Source organism: Pleurodeles waltl, chromosome 4_2, assembly GCF_031143425.1.
Source record: "Pleurodeles waltl isolate 20211129_DDA chromosome 4_2, aPleWal1.hap1.20221129, whole genome shotgun sequence".
In the NCBI taxonomy this organism is placed as follows: domain Eukaryota; kingdom Metazoa; phylum Chordata; class Amphibia; order Caudata; family Salamandridae; genus Pleurodeles; species Pleurodeles waltl.
Window position 1 is genome coordinate 827,790,226 of NC_090443.1, and position 23,379 is coordinate 827,813,604.

The window sequence follows — 23,379 nt, forward strand, 5'->3', positions numbered from 1 at the left end:
TTATATAGATGCTACGCTGCTAAGGAACATTTGCTTTTTCAATAGGACAGATTGGAATGCTCCAAATTGGAGTGGGGCACACTGTTTTGGATTGGAGTGGGACACATTGTAATGGTACAGCTTGGAGTCGGGCAGACTGTTTTGGAATGGAATGGGACAGACTGGAGTGGTGCAGATTGTTTTGGATTGAAGTGGGACAGACCGTTTTGGATTAGAATGGGGCAGACTGGAGAGTAGCAGATTATTGTGGCAGATTTTTTTGGGATTGAAGTGGGGCAGGTTGTTTTACACTAAAGTAGGGCAGACTGGAGTCCGGCAGATTTGTTTAGGACATGAGTGGTGCAGATTGTTTTGGACAGAGTGAGGCAGATTAGAATGTGTCAGACTGCAGTGGGGCAGATGGTTTTGGATTGTCATGAGGTGGACTAGAGTGAGGCAGCAGTTGGAGTGAACTGGAGTGGGGCAGATGCTTTTAGATCGGCATGGGGTGGGGACTGGAGTGGGGCAGCAGTTGGAGTGGATTGGAATGGAACAGACTGGGAAAAGGCATAGTGTTTCGGACTGACGTGGGGCAGATTAGCGCGAGGCAGACTGTTTTGAAGTGGTGCAGTTCAGAGTAGGGCAAATTGTTTTTAAGCCAGGCAGACTGCTTTGGAATGACGCGGGGCAGATTGCTTTGGAATGACGCGGGGCATACTGGAGTGATGCAGACTATTTTGCACTGGAGTGGGGCATAGTGCTTTGGATTGGGGAGACTGCTTTGGATTGAGTGGGGGGAGATTATTTTGAATTGTGTGGGGCAGATTGTTTTGGACTAGAGCAAATTACTTTGGACTGGGGCAGATTGTGTTGGATTAGAGTGGGGCTGGTTGTTTTACATTGGGACAGATTGTTTTTGATTGAGTTGGTTTTCGACTGGAGGGGGCAGATTGTTTTTAATTGAGGGTGGCAGATTGGAGTGGGACAGATTGCTTTGGATTGGAGTGGGGTAGATTTTTACTATTGAAGTGGGACAGATTGCTGTGGATTGTAGTGGGGCGAATGGCGCGGGGCAGACTGCCGGCGAATGGCGTGGGGCAGACTGTTTTTTATTGTGTTTTGGAGTGGGGCAGGCTGGGGGGGATTGTAGTATGGTAGATGTGAATGGGGTGGATTAGATTAGTCTGGGGTCAATTGGACCGTGTGCAGTGGATTGGAATGAGTGTGGTGGATTGGAGTGGGGCATGGTGGGGTGGACTGGGGTGTAGTGTATGAGTATGTGATAAAGCATCATTTCACAAATTAACACATAAGAGAGAAACAAACAATGTTGCTTTTGCAATATTGGGAACAAGGTAATTGTCATCTTTTCAGAACAGCACACACAAGTGGAAACAAAACATGAGTGCAAAGTGAGAAAAGGCTTGCCAAAATAGAAAAGTTGAGTTAACTATAGAAAATAAACCTTTTAAATTTTGTCTGTCCGGCTGGGCGTGTTTTTACTAGTCATACGCCTTCTGGTTGCAGGGCCCTAAAAGTTATGAAAAAGAATTACTTCCATCACAGCTGGAGCAGCGGATGCGCATTGATTAGGCTGACTCACTCTGTGCATTGTCCCTGCTCCACAGACAAGAACGGTAATGATGGCTGGTCTGCAGTGACGAATTACGCAGCCATAAAGAAGAGTGCCACGCAAGCCAGCAAATGGTAAGCGACAGGCGAGCTCATAGTTCTTTTTAGGTAACAACAGTCTTGCAAGCAAGACGCATGCGCTAGCGTATGTTCCCATGGGCTCAATCCTAAAAAGGATAATCTGCATAAATACTGATGCCTACATAACCTCAAACCAAACTTTGAATGTGACCGTAACATCATGTAAATACGACTTGGGGTGTTTTGATGACGCATTCAAATAGGAAAGGAAAATATGCCATGTCTGACTTTGTGATACCATAGCTTTTCCACCCATCAAAAGTATGAGTGCAAACCTCCACTCTAATGAAAAATAAATTTGCTAGAATGAAACAGAAGAACAAGTTACTTACCTTCGGTAACGCTTTTTCTGGTGGATACACTAGCTACCTGTGGATTCCTCACCTTATGAATTCGTCCTTGCGCCAGCATCCGACGGAAAGTCTTCTTCCTAGCTGTCCACGTTGACGAGGACGTCATAATGGCATGGCTCCACGTGACTCCGGACGTCAACGTGCCAATAAGAGGTCCTCGTCGGCGTACGTCAGTTTCACCTCATTTTTTACGTGCCATTGACGCAAACAGGTGAGAACTGACCCATCAAAAACCGTAAAGAAAAATACATATACACAAGAACATTGCCCATTAAACGCATATATTTACACACACACACATATATATATATATATATATATATATATATATACACACACACACACACACACAAAAATCAACCATTTACAAGATAACCGTGAAATCAGGCAGGCAACGGGGAGGCGGGAGGAACTGTGAGGAATCCACAGGTAGCTAGTGATTCCTCACCTTATGAATAGAGTCCCAAAGCCGCACCGCACTCGGTGGTGGGTGCCCGCCTGATTACACCAAGAAATCTTCTAATACCGAGCGAGCAAAATGACCATGTTTTACAAAGGTATGGAGGGACGCCCAAGTTGCCGCTTTACAAATGTCCACTAATGGAACTCCTCTCGCTAGGGCCGAAGAAGCGGACTTAGCCCTAGTAGAATGGGCCCTGATACCTTCAGGGAGAACTTTCTTCGCCAGAGAGTAACAAACTTTTATACACAGGATGACCCCACCTGGGGATTGTTAGTTTCTGGACCGCTCTGCCCTTCCGCTGTCCAACATACCCTACGAACAGCTGATCATCCAGATGAAAGTCTTTTGTTCTCTCCAGGTAGAAACTCAGAGCCCCCTTAGGGTCTAAGGATTAAGCCTCTCTTCATCCTTAGAGGGGTGGGGAGGCGGGTAGAACGAGGGAAGGGTAATAGCCGGACCCATATGAAAAGGAGTGACAACTTTTTGCAGAAAAGCTGCCCTGGTTTTCAACTCCACTTTATCAGGGAAAAACATGGTAAATGGAGGTTTAACAGAAAGGGCTTGAAGTTCCCCAACCCTCCTAGCAGAAGTAATCGCAATCAAGAAAACAGTCTAAAGGACTAAGTATCTCAACGGGCATGAATGCATAGGCTCGAAAGGTGAACCCATCAGAAATGTCAGTACCAGATTCAGGTCCCACTGAGGCATGTGAAAGGGCGTGGGAGGAAACTTATTAACTAAACCCTTAATAAACCTATTTACAAATCGGAGATTTAAATAAAGAAGGCTGGTCCGGAAGGCAAAGAAAAGCTGACAGAGCCGCCAAATAACCTTTAACCGTAGCTACCGTACAGCCTTTCTTTGCTAAATCAAGAGCAAACAAAAGAACATCTGAAAGGTGGGCCTTTAAGAGATCTTTTTGATTCTCTCCACACCAAACCACAAATTTTGCCCACCTACCGGCATAAATGGATTTAGTGGAGTGTCGCCTGGACGATAGAATAACATCCACTACATCCGGTGGGAGAGAAAAGGAACTCAGGTTGCCCCGTTCAATCTCCAGGCATGAAGGTGCAGGCTCTGGAGGTGGGGGTGTAGAACCTGCCCCTGCGACTGTGAGGAGGTCTGCCCTGCGAGGGAGACGGCGTGGAGGGCACAGAGAGTTGAAGCAGGTCTGTATACCATACCCTTCTCTGCCAGTCCGGTGCCACCAAAATGACTTGGGCCCGGTCTTAACGAACCTTCCGCAGAACCCGAGGAATCAAGGGTATGGGGGAGAAACGCGTAAAGCAACTGGCCGCTCCAGGACATCTGAAACGCATCCCCCAGCGCTCCTTGCAACGGATACTGGAGGCTGCAGAACAACGGACAGTGCGCGTTCTCCCGAGTGGCGAATAGATCCACCTGAGGCGTACCCCACATCCCGAATATGTAGAGGACCAGGTCTGGATGGAGACGCCACTCGTGATCTACAGAGAAGAGACGACTGAGACCGTCCGCACGTACATTTAGTGCTCAGGCCAAATGATTTGCTATTAAGCAAATCTGATGGTCCTGAACCCAGGATCAGAGTCGCAGAGCCTCTCTGCAGAGAAGGTACGACCCTATTCCTCCCTGCTTGTTTATATACACCACATCGCGGTAGTGTTGTCTGTCAGGACCTGAACCGACCGACCGCGAAGGGAAGGGAAGGGAGGAAGGAAGGCCTTGACCGCCAAACGTATCGTCCGCAACTCCAACAGAGTTGGACATCTGTTCTGCTGCAGACCAATGACCCTTGATCTCCAGGTCCCGCAGATGAGCTCCCCACCCTAGAGTGGAAGCATCCGATATTACTGTGGCCACAGGAGGTGGTAGTGAAAACGGTTTTCCTTGGGAAAGGTTGCCGTCCACTGTCCACCAGTGAAGATCAGCTACAGCGTCCCTGGAGATCTTTATCGAATCCCCGAGATCTCCTTTGTACTGGAACCACTGCCTGCGGAGGCACCACTGAAGAGCCCTCATATGCCATCGAGCGTGAGTGACCAACAGAATGCAAGAAGCAAACAGACCTAGCAGGCGTAAGACCTTGAGGACTGGAACTGCCGTTCCAATTTGAAACATTGGAATCAGCGCCTGAATGTCCCGACCCCGCTGAGGTGGGGGTAGGCCCGAAACAATGTTGTGTCCAGTACTGCCCCTATGAACAGGAGGCAGTGAGAGGGTTCCAGGTGAGATTTGGGTACATTTACTGAAAAACCCAGATCGAACAACAACAACTGGGTTGTCATTCGCAGATGAGACAACACAAGCTCTGGAGTCTTGGCTTTGATCAACCAATCGTCCAGGTAGGGAAAAACCGCTACTTCCCTCCTTCTGAGATGTGCTGCAACAAATGCCATCACCTTCATAAAAAAAAAACCGAGGTGCTGAAGTAAGTCCAAACGGAAGGACCGCAAACTGGTAGTGTTGCGTCCCGACCACAAACTGGAGATACTTCCTGTGCGACTCGATCATTGGAATATGAAAGTACGCATCCTGCAAGTCGACAGACACCATCCAGTCTCCTTCGTTCAACGCCAATAGTACCTGCGCTAGGGTCAGCATTTAGAATTACTCCAGTTTGAGGAACAAATTCAAAATCTTCAAGTCTAGGATCGGTCTTAGACGACCGTCCGCTTTGGGAATCAGGAAATATTTTGAACACCCCTGACCCCTTTCCTGCAACGGCACCAACTCTATTGCACCCTTTGACAACATGGTCATAACCTCCTGTTACAACAACAGAAGATGGTCTTCTGAACAAAATGAGGGACGGGTGGGGAAAGGGAGGAGGGGACTCCTGAAAGGGGAGAGCATAACCTTTTTCCACAATTCTTAACACCCACGAGTCCGTTGTAATCGACTCCCACTTTTGGAGAAAAAGACTCAACCTTCCCCCTACAGGAGAAGTATGGACGATAAAGTGGGGAAAACTAGGGCTGCTTCTGGCAGGTTGCTGGGCCAAGTATTGGGACCTCCGAAAGGCAGAGCCACATGTAAACCCCCTAAACCTGCAAAAAGGTCTATAAGATGCAGCCGTAGCAGTCTGTAAGCCCAAAGACTTAGCTGTTGCCCGACTGTCCTTAAACCTTTCAAGGGCAGAATCGGTCTTCTCTCCAAACAGCTTTTCCCCTTCGAATGGCAGATCTAATAAGGTGGATTGAACGTCCGATGAAAATCCAGAGGACCTTAACCAGACATGCCTCCTAGTAGCCACAGATGTTCCCATGGCCCTGGCTACCGAATCAGACCTGTCCAGGCCAGACTGTATAATTTGTTGTGCAGCCGCCTGCGCATCCGTAAAAAGAGACCCAAAGGACCTTTGTACCTCCAGTGGCAGATCCGTGGCCATCTCTTTAGCGGAGTCCATAAGGGCGTGGACATACCTGCCCAGCACACAGGTAGAATTAGTAGCCTTGAGCGCCATACTACAGGATGAAAAGATCTTCGAAGACTGCTCCATTTCTCTTGGACTCCCTATCAGTTGGGACTCCAGGGAATGCTCCAGGAGCAGACTTCGCGGAGCAAGACGCCTGGACTACTAAACTTTCAGGAGTCGGATGACGTGACAGGAAAACCGGATCTCCTGGTGCGCCTCCTCGCCACTGCCCTGTTCATTGCAGGAGTCGTAACTGGCTTCCTCCACAAATCCAAAATAGGCTCAGTTAAAGCCTCTTTGAAGGGCAGCAAAGGATCAGCACTGGATGCAGAAGGATACAACACCTCCGTGAGCAGGTTAGTTTTCACCTCCGCCACAGACAAGGGCAAGTCCAGAAACTCTGCTGCCTTCCTGACCACCGTATGGAAGGATGCGGCCTCTTCTGTAAACTCCCCCAGAGACGCAATGTCCCACTCCGGGGAAGTATCCAGCCCGCTTGCAGTGGCCAGACCCTGGAATTCATCCAAAGGCTCAATCTCACCTTCCTCCAGCTGTCTGTAGTCTTCCTCCTCCAAAAGTCGTAAAGCCTTCCTACGAGACCGAAGAGGTGTCTCCAAAGCCGGCGTCGATAATGAATCCATCGACGCCGAAGACGTCGAATCTCAGAAAGGCCCAGTAAGAGATGGGTGACTCCTAGCCTCACCCGGCGCCGGCACGGAGTCAAACGATGACCTCCGTGGAGTCGGTTGGCAGGAAGGCGATGGAGCCGGTCTGGAAGGAGACATCATCGACGTCGAATGGCGCGGCGATGGCGTCGGCTGACGCGATGGTGGAGCCACCGTCACAGGTGGTGAACTCCCACAAGGAGATACCCTCGGCGCCGATCCGACACTCTCCGCCGGACAAAAGGGCATGAATGGAGCCGCCTTATACGGCATGAGAGCCCAAATCAAATGCCAATGGCCCTGTGGGACCCCCGGGTGCACCAGCAGGGGCCATGGACTGAAAAACGGCATACATTGCATAAAAAAATGCAGCCGGATCCGCCCCTGGAGCCGGGAAAGTAGGATATTGGCGAGTAGATGACTGCTGTACATCAGGCTCCCTCGACGCCAGCGAAAATTGAGGTCTATGATGAGCAACCTCAAAGACAGACGGCGCCGGCGATAACTCCGGACTCCTGGGCTGAGGCGTCACAGTAGGGCTCATCTCCCATGTCTTCTGGCGTCGAGAAGACCGAGACCTCGACCTTGATCGGCTCCGCTCCGACCAGCGCCGAGAGTCATGACGGCAAGGTGAATCATGATAACGCCGCTTCTTATGCTTCTTTGGTGAAGCATGGGAGGAATCCCTCTTATGGCCCTTCTTCGCTTTCGCCAGAAAAAGCTTCGCCTCATGCTCTTTTAGAGCCCTAGGGTTCATACTTTGGCACGAGGAGCATCCTTTCAACATCATGCTCAGAACTAAGGCACCAAATACAATCCGAATGTGGATCGGTCACTGACATCCGACCCCCACATTCTCTACATGGCTTGAAACCGGACTTCTTTGGAGGCAAAAAACGCAACAGTAATCAACGAGCCAGGAAGAAAAACAGTTGGCGTCGAAGGCACGGAAAAAAGGAAAACTGACGTCAGTACGCCAACGAGGACCTCTTATTGCCACGTTGACGTCAGACGGAGTCACATGGAGCCGTGCCATTATGACGTCCTCGTCGACGTGGACAGCTAGGAAGAAGACTTTCCGTCGGATGCTGGCGCAAGGACGAATTCATAAGGTGAGGAATCCACAGGTAGTTGTATCCATCAGAAACCTCATATTTTAACACGATTCTGCAAATTATTAATCCATCCAAATGAATATCTGACTGAGCACATGTCCGAACAGAAAACGTAACCATGCATCTTTTGTAGATCTACATAAAGAAATATAAATAAAATATCAACCTTTATGTATGCAGCTCCAAAGATCTCAAATACATGTACACCCAAACAGGTACGAAGCCGTGCACAGTTAGAACCATCACTTACCAGTTTGTAGCATGTAGTGCAATAGATTCCCATGCAGTGGACACTGCCGTCATCTAATATTAAGCTCCGACGTTAAAATATTTTTCTTCGTAGAAAGAGGTTCGTTTTGAGGTGACTTGTGGTACCTTCCCTGAAATCCACATGCTCCATGACACAGACCACAATAGATTGTTTCAGTCAGCCATCAGTCTCATACATATTTTAACTGCTCAATTGTTTATGCAATTCAACATTGATGCAAGAGAAACAGGGATAACTTCAAGCAACACACTGAACTAACCTGTGAGCACCTACAAAGAAAGTGATCTAAAGTTTTGGAGAACAGGGTCTATGAATAAAGACTTATGCAGGGAGGGTTTGGGAAATGTACTGGTTAAATTTTGCCACCTTTGCAAAAACAGGTTTCCATCTGTAACCTGGGTTTTCCCCAAGCACCACGGCTAAACCTACTACTTGGCGTGCGTCTGCCTCCATTGCAAAAAAGTCAATTGAATGTTTGGACAGAAGGTGGGATTGTTACAGAAATTCAGCACAGGTGTGGTGGCAGAGAGTTTTGACTTGTGACAATCGGGTGGGGTAAGGGAGGAGAGAAAAAAAGAGGGGTGCCTTCTAGTAGGGCAGAGGCCTTTGAGGCACACAGTAAAATCTGTCTCATCAGAAGTGTAAGGAAATGCCTTCCTTGGCATGGCTACCCCCCCCGACTTGATACCCGTTATGATTGAAAGTGTGCTGGGACCCTGCTAACCAGGTCCCAGCGCCAGTGTTCTTTTCCTAAACTGTACCTTTGTTCCCACAATTGGCATAGCCCTGGCACATAGGTAAGTCCCTTGTAAATGGTACCCCGGGTACAGAGGGCCCTGATGCCAGGAAAGGTCTCTAAGGGCTGCAGCATGTCTTATGCCACTCCGGGGACCCCTCACTCAGCACATGCACACTGCCTCACAGCTTGTGTGTGCTGGTGGGGAGAAAATGACTAAGTCGATATGGCACTGCCCTCAGAGTGCCATGCCAACCTCACACTGCCTGTGGCATAGGTAAGTCACCCCTCTAGCAGGGCTTACAGCCTTAAGGCAGGGTGCACTATACCACAGATGAGGGTATATGTGCATGAGCATTATGCCCCTACAGTGTCTAAGCAAAACCTTAGACATTGTAAGTGCAGGGTAGTCAGAGTATATGGTCTGGGAGTTTGTCAAACTTGAACTCCACAGTTCCATAATGGCTACACTGAATTGGTATCAAACTTCTCAGCACAATAAATGCACACTGATGCCAGTGTGCAATTTATTGTAAAATGCACCCAAAGGGCATCTTAGAGATGCCCCCTGAATACCAGTCCGACTCCTAGTGCTAGGCTGACCAATTTCTGCCAGCCTACCACAACCAGACAAGTTTCTGGCCACATGGGGAGAGTGCCTTTGTCACTCTGTGGCCAGGAACAAAGCCTGTACTGGGTGGAGGTGCTTCTCCCCTCCCCCTGCAGGAACTAACACCTGGTGGTGAGCCTCAAAGGCTCATGCCTTTTGATACAGCACCCAACGGCATCCCAGCTAGTGGAGATGCCAGCCCCTCCGGCCACTGCCCCCACTTTTGGCGGCAAGGCAGGAGAGGATAATGAGAAAAACATGGAGGAGTCACCCACCAGTCAGAACAGCACCTAAGGTGTCCTGAGCTGAGATGACCTCTGCCTTTAGAAATCCTCCATCTTGAGTTTGGAGGATTCCCCCAATAGGATTAGGGATGTGCCCCCCTCCCCTCGGGGAGGAGGCACAAAGAGGGTGTAGCCACCCTACAGGACAGTAGCCATTCGCTACTGCCCTCCTGACCTAAATGACCTGACCTAAATACACCCCTAAATTTAGAATTTATGGGTGACCCCGAGCCCAGGAAATCAGATTCCTGCAACAAGAAGAACTGCTGACCTGAAAGCCCTGCAGAACGGTTGGAGATGACATCTGACTTGGCCCCAGCCCTACCGGCCTGTCTCCAGACTCAAAAAACCTGCACAGCAACGCATCCGACAGGGACCAGTGACCTATGAGGACTCAGAGACTGCCCTGAAACCGAAGGACCAAGAAACTCCAGAGAACAGCCGCACTGTTCACCAACAGCAACATTTTTGCAACAAAGAAACAACTTTCAAAGAACTCTCCCTTCCCGCTGGAAGCATGAGACTTCACACCCTGCACCCGAAGCCCCCGTCTCGAGCTCCAGAGAACAAACACTGCAGAGAGGACTCCCAGGTGACTGTGACGATGTGAGTAACCTGGGTCAACCCTCCTGCTCCCCCACAGCGACACCTGCAGAGAGGATCCAGAGGCTCCCCCTGACCTTGACTGCCTGGTAACAAAGAAACCGACACCTCGACCAAGCACTGCACCCGTAGCCCCAAAGACCGAAAGGAACCAACCTCCAGTGCAGGAGTGACCAGCAGGCGGCACTCTTCCTAGCCCAGCACCCCCCCCTCACCCACTTACCTGCCAGCAGACCGGAACCGGAGCACTCCTGTTCTCCATAGGCGCCTATGTGTTTTGGGCCCTCCTTTGACCTCTGCACCTGACAGGCCCTCTGTTGCTGGTGTGGTGACTTTGGGGTTGTCTTGAACCCCCAACGGTGGGCTGCCTATGCCCAGGAGGCTGACTGTGTAAGCGCTTTACTTACCTGCAAAAACTAACCAAACTTACCTCCCCCAGGAACTGTTGATTTTTGCACTGTGTCCACGTTTAAAGTAGCTTATAGCCATTTTAACATATACTGTGTGTACTACTGCTTTAATTCAAAGTTCCTTACTTACCTATGTGGGGTACCTCGCATTTTTTGTATATACTTCAAATCTTGAATCTTGTGGTTCTAAAATAAATTAAGAAAATATATTTTTCTATGTAAAGATTATCGGCATGGAGTTAAGTCTTTGAGTGTGTTCCTCATTTATTGCCTGTGTGTGTACAACAAATGCTTAACACTACCCTCTGATAAGCCAACTGCTCGACCACACTACCACAAAATAAAGCATTAAAATTATCTTATTTTGCCACTATCAACCTCTAAGGGGAACCCTTGGACTCTGTGCACACTATCTCTTACTTTGAGATAGTATATACAGAGCCAACTTCCCGCAAGAAGGCTCTGACTCAAGGAAGGAATTATCTCCAGTTGTCACGCAGAAACCTACACCCAGAACAAAGATAACAGCAAGGTTTCCTCGACTAGACACTGAGAAAAATTCCTGGGCCAAAAGGACACATACCACTCATATGCAGACCATCTTCCCACTGGGGATCAACCCTGAAAGAAGTCATGTCTCCCTGCCAAAGAACTGTGCTACATTGTGCCACATACTCTGGCACTGAACAATCTTCAGAACTCCCTACAATAGTGGTGACCATTCACCTCCAAAAAAAGAAACTCAAAGTCACTGCACATTTATGTCCAAGAAATACTATTGGCCCCAAACCTGACTTTGAAGTTAAAATCTTCAACTCCAGCCATACTTAGAACTCACACAGTTATGTGTATGTTACCATGCAAAGCTACCAACGTGTAAAAAGAGAAAATGGTGTGCTGACACAAATCAGAGGAAATCTCATGGTGAGTTGGGGACAGTTACTAAAGACTGAGTCACACTGAACTGTGAAACGAGCTTCTAGAAGCTGATAAAAAAAAGCAATGTCCTTAGGTTCAAAGGGCACAAACTAGCCATTAACTAAAATATTCAACACTATGGTTGATAAAAGAATGATACTACCAGCAATACTGGCTGCTCTTGCATTGCAGACAAAACGGTCTTCTAAATTGGTTGACCCGATAAATCCTGGTCTACAATTCTTAAAAGACACTGCAAGAGATTAAAGGAAAAAAATATATATATATATGAAAACAGATAATTGACCTTCTGGATTGTATCTACTATGAAAACTTTTTTTTTTTTTTTACCTATAGTTATTTGATCTATATGATCAGTCACTGGAATCATCACCAAAACTGTACAAGCTAGAGTTACTAGGTGAAGAACTCACTAATGCAGCAGAGACTTCCACAAGGGGCAAATGGGTCTCTTGCCCGCTGCGCCACTGGATTCAAGCTAGCCTGGCTGATGAAGGGTGATACCCTGAAACCGGGAACAGGGTCAAGACTGATTTGCGTTTGGCTGGGTCCAAACTAGGGTGACGTGGCGATAAAAATAACGATGGATTAAACCCAGATCTGTGACTGGGGGTGAGCGTTTGAAAGTTTCAGCACTCCTTACATCATTTTATTTTGTTTTGTGGTCCTGTCAGAATAGACAGAAATCAGTCTTGCTTTCTACTGCAGAAGTTTGTTTCTTCTGGATAAATGCATGACACTTTATAGTATTATTCAAGTCTTTGAACATTCGATACCAGAAGGTACAAGAGGCAATCTAATGGACTGAACATCCAACAGTAGCACATGACAACTGGGGAAAAACAATAACAAGTTGCACCACCCTCCACTGCGGGATACGAATCACCCATAACAAAACTAAAGCCTATGTTCTGTTCCTCAAACAAAAACAGAATTAAATCTACAAGCATATAGGTATGTTTTACTGCTGCCATGTGAACTGCCCTATGCATGTTGTCAAAAGCACTGAAAGGAACAGTATGCATGACAGAAAGTGATTCATAATGTTAGAATTTCTCCCCCAAACAAAACTCAACAAGTCACTCATGGGGTGGTCAGCGTTTGTTGCATGGATGCTACTCATCAAAATTGCTAGACCTTTTTATGGCAACCAATGATGTCAAGGACATGTATAAGTCGGAGCATCCATGACATCAAAGACCTCACCATGATAAAGGATTCCTCATTGTAACATAGAAGGCCTCCTCCATTAAACTGAGGATCCTAGCATGACATTGATGTGGTATAATCGCGTTAATCTGGGTGCAATTTGATTTGATGATACGCGGAAGTTAAATCAATTTTACTAAAATATCTAGAACCCGAAAGCATCGTGACCATCTCTGTGATGTTTGGTAAGGGAAATTGATCACTGACTACACATTTGTTGAGGTTCCTCAAATCTATGCATAGTCTCAAATCTCCTGAGGGCTTCCTTGCTACTACAATTGGTGAAATCCATTCAGCTGATTTGACCGGTTCAATGATACCTTCATCACAGAGTCTCTTAATTTCTTTCTCCACATCATTTTTTAAGGAAATGAAACACCTTGGATGCCACTGGGATAGAGCCTTTTTTCAATTTTATTTGATGAGAATATTTCTTCAGACAACCGAACTTCCCACTAAAAACTTCTTTGAACTCTTCAACCAATCCAGGCAAAAGCATTTTCCTCTGTACTTCTAACTTATATATGTGATGCAAGGAATTAACATAGTCCTCCTTAAGCATGACTGGTGAAGTAGAATTTGGATCCAGTATGACTCTCAACTCTCTCTGATGAGGCCAGCTTAAAACACCATCACCTTTCACAGGAACATAAACTTTTCCAACAATGGTGTTCGTCTGAAAGGTAATTTCAGTCTCAAAATAACCTCGGAGATCAATGGTCTGACCACCATAGCCACCTGGAACAATATCTGGATCCTTTAACTCAACTTTATGTCTAAGCTGTTCATCAAAGATTTTGTCCGATATCAATGTCAACCAGGCCCCAGAGTCAAATAACATTTCATTTGACACTCGAAAATGGTCACAATGTCCTTAGGATGTTTTCTCTTCTCAGTGCCCATGGAGACTGTCAAAATGCGGTCTTCAACCATCTTCACTGAAGCCTGATTCTTAGATAATTTGCAACATTTAGCAAAACGGCCTTTTTTGCTGCACAACCTCACGTTGAGTTCACTGCTGGGCACTTTTTGTAGGATGCATAATGTCTTGTGTTCCCACAACGGAAACATCTAGCATCTTTGTACCGTGCTACAATAGCGAGATCTCCTTTGCCCTCCTCATTTTCAAAGCTGTAATTCTTGGAAACAGTTGGTTCTCTTTTTGTGGTAATTTTACTCACATCAACCTTTTCTACTTTCTTTTCTTTTTCTAGCTCCTCAACACATGCCATGGTATGCTCCACACCTCTAGCTAGAACAATCACCTCTTGTAGTGTTGGATCATCTTTGCTCCACAACTCGTCTGATCTTATCACTTGTACACTTCAACATGAATTGATCTGGAATCCTCTCCTCAATCGTGCTCCCAAACTTACATGTTGATGCAAGTTTCCTGAGTGCAGTAACATACTCTTCAATACTTTCTCCAGGTCTCTGCTCTCTCATGCCAAAATGAAAACGCTCTAAAATAGTACTTATCTTGGGTAGAAAATGCAGATCAAGTTTCTTTAAACATATTTCAAATTCATTGAGATCTGTAGCTTCTTCACCACGATCCAGCAGATTTTCAAATATCTCTTGACCTTCACAACCTAGACAATGCATGAGAAGTGCTGTTTTCCTCACACCCAGATTCACGCGATTATACCACCTTCATCACTCCATTTGGAACGTTCAGGTTCATAAGAATGCCATTTGGCCTAGTCTCAGCGGCTGCTGTGTTCCAACGACTCATGTACAATCTGTTTGGTTCGGAACCTGGTGTGAAGTGTTATCAGGACGACATCTTGATACATGGGAGGAATGAAGATGAACATAATTCCAGAGTTAAAAGAGTTCTAAGTATACTCTGAGACCATGGTCTGACCCCTCAAGCCAAAGAAGTGTTCGTTTGGGAAAACAGAAGTTGAATATCTTGGGCATAAGATTACGGCGGATGGACTATTTTCCCAAGGCGGAATTAGTGAAGAACATCTTGAACCTACGTGCACCAGAAAAAAAGGAAGAATTGTTATCATTTTTTGGAATGTTAAAGTTTCATGCTAAATTTGGCATCTAAGACACTCTGCATGCGGAAAACTTGTTAAGAAAAATGCTGAGTTTGTCTGGGACGAGGAATGTCAGAGAGAGTTTGATAAGATCAAAGAAGAATTTTCTTCAATTGGGTCGTTGAAGTAGTTTGATCCTAACAGAAAATGTGTGATCATGACTGATGCTTGTGAAACTGGACTGTGGGCAGTGTTGTTACAGAATATGGATGATGGAATTCCTAAACCCATAGTATTTTGTTCCAGGACATTAAGAGGAGCAGAGGTCAACTACTCCACAATAGAAAAGGAGGCATTATGTGTGTTTTGGGCGATTAATAATTTGAGGAATTTTGTGTGGGGTGAGGAGTTTGAAATACTCAATGATCATAAACCTCTGGTGGAGGTGTTTATGAAAAAAGGTCTAGACTTGATCTCTGGTAGAATCAGTAGATAGGTGGTCAGCCTTCAGGATTATAATTATACAGTGCACTATGTCCCTGGTTCATATAATAAAGTTGCGGATTGCCTTTCCAGACTGAGTTCGGAGGTAGAAGTGTTACCTGAGAAGGAGTTGCAGCAAAACGTTTCTGTGTGTGTGGTCACTGGGAGTGTGATAAAACAAGATGAGTGGGTAAGAGTTGTAGCTGAGGATAGGATCTTGCAACGAGTGTGTGAACAGATCAGAGGTGGTTGGAGGAATGAGGTTAAACAAGACAAGGATCTTGTGAGTTTCTGGAGAGTGAAGGATGAATTGTCAATGGAGGATGGTGTCCTGTTACGGGGACTAAGATTAGTTGTTCCTACAGTTTTGAGGGACAGAATTATTGAGTTAGGACATGAGGGACACCAAGGTATGAGCAGAACGAAGGCAAGGATTGGTTTAGACTATTGGTGGCCAGGAATGGACTTGATGGTAGAAAGGTTTGTGAGAGAGTGCACAGACTGTTGTTGCAGTGATAAAATTTACAAGACTAGGGTGCCTCCTATGTGTGTAAGGGACATGCCACGAAAACCTTTGGAAGTAGTAGCGGTGGACATTGTAGGACCTATTGGTGGAAGAGGTTGTTCTAATTATCTAATAGTTTTAATTGATCAATTCTCAAGGTGGGCTGAAATTGGTATACATGGGTCCACTGAGTCCAGAAGAATTATTGACTTCTTCAAAGATGTTTTTGGTCGTAAAGGTATTCCTGAAGCTATAGTGACGAACAATGGACCGCAGTTTGTATCAAAAGAAATGGAAGAATTTCTCCAAAAAAATGGGATCAAGCATAGAAAGTGTTCTCCATATCATCCAGAAGGGAATGGTACAGTAGAGAGGTTCAACAGATGTGTGAAGGAGTGTATTCAATTGGAGGTTGCATCCAATAGAGACTGGAAAGAGGGTCTGAAAAGATTTCTTCATGTGTACAGTCACACCTCATTCCACTACGGGCAAGGTCCCATTTGATCTTTTCAGAGGTCGGAAAGCCAATACCTCTCTCTCTCCTCCGTGGGTGTGCTGGAGTAAGAATGTTGCAGGGTGTAGGAGCGTTGTTGGTGAAGAGAATGATTTTGAGAAAGTCTGTGTGCAGAAAAGGAAGGAGTACTTTGATGATAAGAAAGGTGCACATCTTGTTCATGTAAAGGTTGGGGATCAAGTTATGGTAAGAAAACCAACCTTGTATAAAGGTGGAAGTAAATTTTTGGGACCGTTTGAGGTTATCAAATTGTTTAGAAATACTGTTAAAATTAGAGATGGCAGAATGTGGAATCTTAATAGAGTAGTCAAATTTAAGGGGAAGTAATTTGTCTTTCTTTTTAGTTTCTTTTGTTTGTTTATTATTGTGTTTGTTCAATGTTAAGAGGGAAGATGTGTGGTATTATGTATTGGATGAGATCAGCCTGATTGGAATGCTCACTAGCCTTGCCTTGGGCTGAGGTCATCCATGACATAAGAGTGGAATGTGGAATGTTGAAGGGGAGGTGAAGATCAGAGGGAAGGGAGCTGTTGTACCTGCTTGATGGTGGATGGGATGTTCTAATAAAAGGACCTGCATTTTATCTACAAGACTAATGGACTTAATTTGTCACAATTGAGGACCTGTTTAGGACGTTGAGGGTGCTCCACGAACATCAGGAAGATGCCTCAGATAGACCAGAGGTATCAGAAGAAGGGTCAGATGGGCTTAAGCAGGGCCATAGCTCCTCCTGGAGACTGCTTGAAATGGTCACAGGCAGCAGCATAGCTACTTTTCTCTCAGAATCTTTCTTTCAGTAGGTTTATAAAAAAAAAAAAAAAAAAAAAAAAAAAAAAAAAAAACGTTTCTCCAGGAAAAACTGCCAAGAGAAAGACATCAGTGGGAATACACAAGAACTTGGGTCTAAACGCCTTCCCCCTAAAAAAAAGAGGGGTATAAGAGCTTGACACCAGACTGACCCAGGAGAAGAAAAATTAATTCAAAACCCTGAAAATTGATAAAGGACAGTGCTTTTTTATTTGGGATCCTTACCATCAACTAAAAATACGCAACTTGTGGACTATCAGTGTGCTGCATACTGGTATCGCTGTGGGCCATGAGAAGTTTTACGGTAACAGAGCAGTTTTTCTATTTTTCAATGTGAGTCTCTATGCCTAAGACAATTTTTTTCTTTATCCTCACATTTAAAAAAAAAAAAAAAAAAAAGGGGGGGGTTATCATCGGCGCTACATGTTTTTGCGAAAATTCAATTTACAGATTAAAATTAACATTTTCAAAAATGTAGCTGCTTGTTTTGAAAATGTAAAGCAGATGTTCACTGCTGATGTTCATAGGCTTATCACTCATTTTGCTTTGTTGGTAAGTTATAGTCTTGCTGCTTTTAAAAGTGCTCCGGGACTGCGCAAGTGGGCAAGACAATTCATTGCTTAACAATAAGGAAGATACCTTGAAACAGAAGAAACAAATTACTGATAAGTCCCTAGCAGAAACATTCCAAATCAACATTGTACATTAGCTCTATTTAAAAGCTACTCACTTTCAGAACTAGCTTCCACCTTAGAAATGTCGTCTTCTTGCACTGGAACACTGATGTCTTGAAAATCTTCTCTGCGCTCAGTGAAACATTCACATTCCAAGCACCGTGTTCTCAGTACCAACTGGCCTTGAAACAATTTTTCCACCAATTCCAGAGTATCAAGCTCTGTCATATAAAAAGTTACGATTATACATGACAATATGCAGAAACGCTTTACTTAATTCCCAAAGATTGCAGGAGGTGTAGCAGGCCACCGGTATATATACTTTGTTTTAATTGGTTGGTCCCTCGAATTCAGTCTAAAAGCCAAAATGAGAATACTAACGCTCTTATAAGCCATTACTTTTCAACTCATTGTGTGCAGCAGATCGTTGCTGGTGTTTAATTTGTTACTTTCTTCATTTTGTTATTTAAACCATATCTAGTTGTCCCTTTGCTACATGACACATGCGTTATCTTCTGCATTCTTAGACCTCCATCCTCTTCATAATATAGGGCGTCTCAGAGAGCTAAACTGCCACTATTCATCAGAATATTCCATGCATGAGTTGAAGGAAGAAGAAAGCATGCCAGCCCTTCACATGATCCTCAACATGCCGAAGTGGAATTTGGCATAACCCATCAAGTCCAGGTAACTGCTCTGCAAATAAAATTAATGGCACATGTCCCTGAGGCGATGCACTGCTTTGGACATAAACTGTTTAAAGACAGAGGCGTAAGGACTTCTAAGTAACATTTTGACACATTAACTTTATTACTAGAATTGTGTGTTTTGTAATTAACTGTAAATAAAGGTTTTACTATTCTCCATTTTAATTGAACTTTATTTAGGGACCCGAAGTGATGGAAGGCCAAACTGGCTCAGTCAGTATTAAAAATTGTAATGTGCAGATAAGACCAAATGACAGCTGCAAGTGTTTAACTCAACGAGCATGTAGTAAATGGCTTTTCCAAGATGCAGGATCCACAGAAGAATTGACTGCAGGTCAGAAGTGTTACAAAAAGTAGACTTCCAAATAGTATTTATGCTCAGCCAGCATTAACCTGGTGACAGACCCAAACTTGCGTTTGCTGCACCTTTGTTTATAGGGATTCCTGAACTGGACGTTTCTTACTTCCTGCAAGACTGCTATCAAGGAACAACACTTTATAGAACAATTTCAATAATTAACCACACTAACTTTACTTCTACACTAAACTCCAACAGTAAATATGTTTATATGGAATAGAATCGTTGGAACTGCTGTGTCTATGCTGAACACCCACCATAATTTACAGATGTATTTGCATTTATATCTCTTGGTAAACCCCACAGAATAATTTTTTGTTTTGCCCAGACAAATCCATACAAAAGGGCAAAGAGCAAGTAAATGGTTGGATGACTGTGCCGGTAACTGAATTAAGTGTTACTAAAAAAAGGGAGGAAATAACAGTTGTTACTCATTTGCTCCCGAAATTATGAGCCAAAGCCACAGCTAAGGCTGATGGGTTAGGTGTGGAGCATTTTGAGGGATATGGAATTTTTGACAGTACAAGATTATATTGACGTTTGTACCCCAATATGTGCTTTACATTGGATCATCATCCGGACTGAGTCAATGGCAGCTTACGAGTAGAAACTCTACTAAAAAACAATAATATATATATTTTCATGAACAAACTTGCTCAAAGAGGCAAAAAAATAATAAAACGGATGGATGGATGGGAGTGTGTGCGAGCACAAAGGTAATTTTCTAAAAGGGAAAATTAAGAACGCATAAGAAGGTCCTAAGTCTTGTTGATTTTAAGTAGACACTTATCGCCACAATCCTAGCAAAAACAAACGATCTATGTACCTGTCACCTTTACGTACCAAGGTACCATTATTGTGAATATAAGAGCCAAAAACACTACCCATAAAGAAATCTTACGAGAAACAAATACATTCCTACTTTCATATGAACTACACTGAAGCTGTAGACCAGTGGTTCCCAACCTTTTCACATCTGTGGACCCCCACTTTATCATTACTGGAGCCCGGGGACCACCACTGAATCATTATTGGAATCTGGGGACTCCCTACTAAGCCATTACTGAAAGCTGGGGACATAATCTGTTAATTTATTTTCTGAGCAGTCGCGGACCCCTTGAGGGGGCTTCGCAGACCCCCAGGGGTCCCCGGACCACAGGTTGGGAACCACTGCCGTAGACAATTCGACACAGGTTGCAGAGATGGTTTGTATTTTCAATATATATAAGGAAATCATTTTTTTTTTTTTTAAATGAAACCCCAGATTGATGTGGGCTACAGATTAGCATTTGATAGTAAACTCGTCACAAATGCATTCCAAGAGATATGGTTCTTGGGAACGTATTGGATTTATGATTATGCAGTCAAACGTCACAGCAAATCCTATTCAGATTTCTGTAGATTTTGCTCACCTTTTCTTGCGGCAGGGGACTCATCAAAACTCTTCCCTGCAATGGGTGCTGCAGCAGGAGGCACTGCCTGTACACTATTTTCGTGTAAATGCTGACAAGTAATGGCTTTCACAGACTCTTCCTCCGAGACGGATTTGTGAGTTTCCTTTGAATCTGTTTTAGTTCCGGAACTTGTTGATAACTTGCCTAGACTGCAGAATTTTGACAAAATGCTGGGCTGTTTCCCGGAAGACTTCAACCAGCTTAACCTAGACTTCTTCTCAGTGGGACGAGTACTTTCATTTTCAGTACAACTTTTAATGGAGGCATCTGGTTTACTTTGCAGAGTTCCAACAGGAGATCTTCTTTTTGATCTTCTCAACTTGCTCTGGTCCTCTAGTTTTGGCTCCTGAAAACATTTAGATTTTTTCTTTGCATTCCCCGCCTCAGTGTCACTTTTCCGCTTTCCATTTTCATTTTGTAATGTTTCTTTTGTTACATCATCTGCACGTCCATGTGCCATAGGGATTACATGTTGGTCCGTCTCATTTGAAATTTCACTTTCAAAATTCATATTGGATACCTTTGGCAAAACGGGAATGGTCTCCTCTACAGATAAACATTTCGAATCCTCCTTCTTCAGCAATTGACAGGTTTCCTCAATGTAGCCTAAAATACACTGCAACACTTCCTGCGCATCATGCTGTTGATAGCCTTCATACATAGGATTGAGTTCCCTTGAAGGAAGTAAAAGATCTGTTAATACTGCTCTTTCAAATGTAGCCACATACTGAGCATTTGCATCCAACTATTAACAAGACAAAGGAAAAGTAGCTTACCATTAACAAAGGTTTTCTACAAGTAATATCTTTTAGTATCATATTTTTGCCAAGTATAAAACCTCCCCCACCTTAAACGTGGTGAGCCTGATGGCAGTATTACTTTTAGAGTTCTCTTTTAAGTTCAAAACTAGCTGTCCCAAAAAGGCGGCTTGTATTCAATTTGTGGTGGCCACCACAGCACAGACTGTTTATGATTCATTGAACAATATGACACAAGGCAGTATAGAGATTACAAAACACTTACGTAGCTAAAGAGGTTCATCTTTGGCATTACTGTTGCATACAAAAATGGTGGTGGTTAAATGCTTAGGCATTATTCTTCGGTTATTTCTCTCATAGCTATCCGTGCCCCCCCCCCCCCCCCCCCAATAATAGTCTGCTTGCTGCGTTTGTAAAATATTCCTGTATTTGCTTCAATTAGTCCAGATATTAAGATCCTACTCAATGGCATCTTACTTCATACTACCATAAAAACTAAGGGACAATTAGGTACGTGTGGTCTTAGTTCTGTATAAATTCCAGACATTTTCTGGTCTGCAAAATAAAGATGAGCCAACACCTGTCTAATGCAATTGCATAGATTCTTAACTACAGAACACATACAAGAGTTGATCAATCTTCCTGCACATCCTGTTTGCCTAAGGATTGTATATAAGATTCTGGTTACCTGCTTGTAGGAGCTTCCATATGTATTATTTATAAATACCAGAGAATCCGGCATGTTAAGTGGGAGTTAAAGCACAAATTCTAAATTTATTTCCTCAAATAACATTTTGTGGCCATATCTGCTTAAATAAATGAAGCATCTTAGCTAAATATTACTCTAAGCAAATCCAATCCTTAGAGGAGCCCTTGATCGTGTAAAGGTCAATTTGTTGCAGTTTACTACGAGTGCAAGCCATCTCACTTTTCTTCTGCAGGTTCACTGGATATCCAGGACTTGCACTGAAAGCTCTCTTTAAACGGGTCACCACCTTAAAACGCCGAGAACCACGCAGCTCATGAGTCTGGCTCCCAAACCCTCAACAAAAGGTCTGAGTCATCAACAAGAAAACCATAAGTCAGAGCAAAAATGTTAATCTCCCTCTAAACCATTATCTGGTCAGATCCCTTTAAATTAATAGTGGCACTTCACTTTAGGTGATATGCTTTGACTATACCTATTTAAGCTCTTCTTCAAGTGAGTTCCGTCTTGGGAGTTACGAAAAAGGTAGAGAGCTTAAGAGTTTTTCTGGGGCATCCCCCATTTCGGCCGATGATGTGCCAAAAGGGGCCTATGGCAGGACTCATGTTGCCACATTACAGCACACTTCTTAATCCTACCTAGGACTTGTTTGTTTCAATAGGGCTACTCGTCTTGCCTTTTCACTTCAGTTCCCTAGCAGCACCCGCTCTTGTGAGTTGTTCCTAATGCTTCTGGGTGAAACCAGTTAAGAGGCCTTGGGGGCATACAGGGGTTTACCGGGCCCTAAGTGTCACAACTGAGTCAGTTTCCTCCTAGGCTCCTGCTATACGCCCTGAAACCAGAGCACCAAGTACATCTCTTACCACCTGACTCTCAGGGTAGCAGGTTGAGAAGACTAAGGCTTACTCAGAGAGGTGCTGTGGGGAGAATCAGGCCTCAGTACTACACAATGTAGTATTTAATAAATTAGCAGCCGAATCAGCGCTTTATCTCAGATAAGAAAAAATTCTATACACAAAACTACACTGCAACTTTGGTAAAACAGACAATGCTCACAGTGATCAAGTGACTCAGCTTCTGTCTTGAATGGAAGCCCATTGATCAGTTCATAAGAGTCTGGTGCCATCTATCATGCTTGCCTGTCGTACTGCAGATGGCAGTACTGTAAGTATATATGGTTTGTGGGTTCTAAAGTGTGTCTTCGACTCAGCAGGAAGATGGAGTGAGGTTAGAAATCTCCTTGGAGAACCACACAAGGGAACAAAAAAGAAAAGGAGGTAAGCCTTCACACGTTACACTAATTAGCAGATTGGGAAGCAGTACCACTTGTGGAACAAAGAGAAGAATATGCTAAAAGCACCCCCTAGACTTAATGATCATTGTCTCTGGTCCTCTAACAACCCCGAGTCTGTTTCAACACAAAAGACCCAGGAATGCTTGCAATATATAAGATTCTTCTGGCAGGCTACCTCCAATGTCCATTTTAAACATCATCTCTACAGTGGAGATCCCAAAATGGATTCCACTGTGCCGACAATAATCCATGCTACAGATCGATCTTGGTGTATATACTGTGCCACATACATGCAGCATCAACGTGCACTGGATGCTGCAAAAGGACCCTGTGCCAAACAATTTTCAGACAAAACAGAATTTACAAAAGGTGAGGTCAGTA

The 23,379-nt window shown here is 44.4% G+C and overlaps 1 protein-coding gene across 1 annotated transcript in view; it reads right to left on the bottom strand.

The window, feature by feature from the left end:
- USP1 (ubiquitin specific peptidase 1) overlaps positions 1 to 23,379 on the bottom strand; it is a 72,844-nt gene that overhangs the window by 23,689 nt on the left and 25,776 nt on the right. The window contains exons 5-6 of the mRNA XM_069232540.1: positions 20,199 to 20,914; positions 17,778 to 17,942 (exon numbers count right to left, since the gene is read on the bottom strand). Coding sequence (XP_069088641.1) covers positions 17,778 to 17,942; positions 20,199 to 20,914 — 881 coding nt within the window. The remainder of the gene's footprint in view (positions 1 to 17,777; positions 17,943 to 20,198; positions 20,915 to 23,379) is intronic.